At 38.7% G+C, this 3,541-nt stretch overlaps 1 protein-coding gene across 1 annotated transcript in view; it reads left to right on the forward strand.

Annotated features, from left to right (window-relative positions):
* The first annotated feature begins 842 nt into the window (after nt 1–842).
* The window catches only part of LOC138980253 (uncharacterized), an 18,364-nt gene continuing 15,665 nt past the window's right edge, over nt 843–3,541 (forward strand). Inside the window, exon 1 of the mRNA XM_070353101.1 lies at nt 843–1,047. Within this exon, the coding sequence (XP_070209202.1) occupies nt 951–1,047 (97 nt within the window). The 5' untranslated portion in view covers nt 843–950. The remainder of the gene's footprint in view (nt 1,048–3,541) is intronic.

Here is a 3,541-nt window from a genome sequence, read left to right on the forward strand (position 1 = left end):
GGCCAAAAAGAGATTGCTTACTCTTTTCTCTTTACTCTAGGTAAATGTAACAAAAAATATATTTTTAAAAAAGAAAAGATTTTGAATATTTTTTTGACAAAAAAATTGTTTTGGATTTTTCGTTCCATTCTTTTTCTTATCACATGCACGCCAGTTCAAAACGCCGAAAGCAAAAAAACAAAACAAAAAACGCATGCATATTGGTCAAATTTGAAGCGAGTTACGGCCGTTTTAAAATTAAAAATATGACGTCATTCTACTTCCACTACAAAGTTAAATGTTATTTCCAGCCAAACTAACAGCGCTATCGATGTGCGGTTTCACTAAAGTGGTTCCTATGCATCAAAGAATTTTTTAAAACAAAGTTGTTTTTAGCTGTTTTCTGCCCCTTTAATTTACAATAATTAAATTCTTAATACACTGTTTAGTTTTAGCGAAATGAGAATTAAAACAATGCTTAAACATAATAAACATCGTTATTTGAACACTTTACCATTCACTATGATTCATATATCAGTGTAGCTTGAACGTCATTCAACAATCTTGCTCACTCGGTGCACATTGTATACAATGTGCAACTTTATGGTCTTGCTCATTGTATACAATGGGCAACAGTTTTGCTCATTGTATACAATGAGCAAAACTTGTTGCTCATTGTATACAATGAGCACGATATGCTGCTCATTGTACATAATGCGCAAATTGTACAGAATGGATACGACATATATACACAAAAATAGTACATGTACATGCTTTAGTTTGGTAGCGTGCGGTCGCGTAGCATTTAGTCAGATCCCACTTATCCGTCTATTTCAGAATTGAACGACTTGATTATCATACTGTTTAAGAAATTTGCTATCTCGGAGATCTATAGATGAAAACGAAAAGGATGGAACTGTCAACTGGAAGCTGAGCCAAACACTGAGTAAAAGTGAATTACAAAGGGAAAGATGTCACAAAAACAAAATACTGCTAACAGCGTTGGTGGAACAACAACAGATGAAAAAGGAAGATTGCCTTTGGGACCATCAGTTTCACCAGAATCTGGTGGGTATTATTCACACCGTATACCGTGGCTGCACTAGGCCGGTACTGTGACGTTTTCATCTTTCGCCGTGTTGATATTTCGCTTCTCAGCCTCGTTGATCTAGTATAAACTCTACACTGAACAAAAAAACACCCTTCGATAGTACTGATGAGCGACCTTGTGTACCTTACATTCATTTGTCCAACCAATTTGTTTTATTTAATTTAGAAATTTGATTCATCCTAAAATGTTTTCCTTCTTACTCAAGGGACCTAACCACTCAGTACACGTTTTCGAAGAATTCGATTTTGGGGGTGAAATCTATTAAATTTTACCACCAATTTTCTTCACATGCAAGAAACTGACATGCTTTTCGTCCATAAATAATTTCACTTCTTAATTTTACCAGGAAACAACATTTCAGTCTTGAGTATATGTCGAGGGGGAAATATGTACACAGGCGAAAGATGAAATCGTGACACCGGCGCCGGACGGGTAGGCTGCAGCTTCGTGTCGCCGGATGGCCGCCAACACGGAGGTGAGTTACTCCACAAAATCTGATCTAGCATCTCTTCCAGCCCCGATCCTTCGAAAATAATTGTTTGGGGTAAAGCATAAAGACTCCATTTTATCTTATGATTGCTCATTTTCTTTAGAGTAAGTGGCCAACATGCTTACAGGATTATATTTGTTTCAATTTTGTTGTGCGATCAGTGTAAATAGCCATTTGGAGACGTAATTAAGTACAAATAACAAAAAGAAAAGAACTTTCATGAATAAGAATTCAATCAACAATTTTTCATGCACACTCTTACCGAATTATAGCGTTGAAAGTTTATTAGTTTGAACGCAAAGTCCGAATTAATATGTGCACGTAAGGCTCACGTAAGAAATCAACAGTAACACAAACTCAATCACACCGTCACACATACACACACACAGTAAGCATAGGTGACACGGTGCAAGAGTGCGAGACACTAGATCTAGATCTGTCTGTCTGTAGCCTACTTACGGGGACACAACTGCCTGAGATGGCCAGATCGACACTGCGCTTTCGACAGCGCTGCGCTTCCTCGGGCAGACACTGGAAACACGCTGTGCAGATTAACCTGTAGGAAATCTCCTTTGGTATCTTCTTTATCTATTTTTCTGGAGCTACGAAACCGAACAATGTAAAATCGTCTTCTCCGAATCGGCGAACTGCAGCTCGGTGATAACTGTATCTATACCACAATGCTTCACGCGATCTGACCTAACCTTGACCCCTGACCTGGTCTACATACCACACATGACACAAACCAGTCACCTGTTTTTACCCCCGCAAAACCCCCCACCACCCGTTTTCTTTGGATACACACTTTAACTGTATACGTGCCGACGAAATGTTGATCATTGCTTCAATACTTTAAAGCTGTTGCTTAAATAATAACCAGGTAAAATTAGTATTTCGGTGTTCAGTCAAATGTTAAAGTTTCTACCACAGACATACAACATACATACATACGCACGCACACACACACACAGACAGACAAAAGTTAGCATCGCATCTAGCTATACTTACGTGAGCCAAAAATGAGCAATCATAAGATAAAATGGAGTCTTATGCTTCACCCCAAACAATTATTTTCGAAGGATCGGGGCTGGGAGAGATGCTAGATCAGATTTTGTGGAGTAACTCACCTCCGTGTTGACGGCCATCCGGCGACACGAAGCTGCAGCCTACCCGTCCGGCGCCAGCCTAGTGCAGCCCCGGTATACGGTGTGTTATTATTTTATCTGAACAACTCTTTAGTAAGTTGCTGTAGCTTTAATTCACAATTAATTATAGTAGGTGTGTAATAATGGAGGTGTGGGATTCTGTGTGTGCGCTTTGACCACCGTTTCTCCTATTAGTTTATTTGTAATACTAATAGACAATGTTCAGAAATGTAACTATATCACTATGCACTATCACTGTATCAGGTTTTTAGGGGTTGTTGAACTGAAGATCCACTGCTTTAATTGAAACCTTGTTACAACTCAACTCAACTCAACTCAACTCAAATTTTATTGGCTTCAATTTTCATAGAAGAATTTGTCTTGCGCTTGGGAGAAAGTAAGAGTATAACATATAAAAACAACATTCATATCACATTTCATGTATCACACACAGTAATCACTAGTATAAGCCTACAATTATCACATTTGTACCTGTATCATACATGCAAATAAATAGTATCACATTTCCACGTATCACACACAATATATATACATTACATAACATACAGCAAGCTTCCATCTCCCGCGCCCCCCCCCCCCCCCTCCCACACATACATATCCTCGCACGTGCGTCGACTCCATACAAATGACATCATCAGTCCATTAACTAAAATGCACAATAACTAGTAGTGGGTACATAATACTTAATACGTGCTCAACTAGACCTGCTAACTAAAATAATAACAGAAACAAAAACAAGGACTGGGCCACAACATTTACACGTGTGTGACCTACTTACATCAGGTGCCTGTGATC

This window comes from Littorina saxatilis, linkage group LG11, assembly GCF_037325665.1.
Source record: "Littorina saxatilis isolate snail1 linkage group LG11, US_GU_Lsax_2.0, whole genome shotgun sequence".
Taxonomy (NCBI): domain Eukaryota; kingdom Metazoa; phylum Mollusca; class Gastropoda; order Littorinimorpha; family Littorinidae; genus Littorina; species Littorina saxatilis.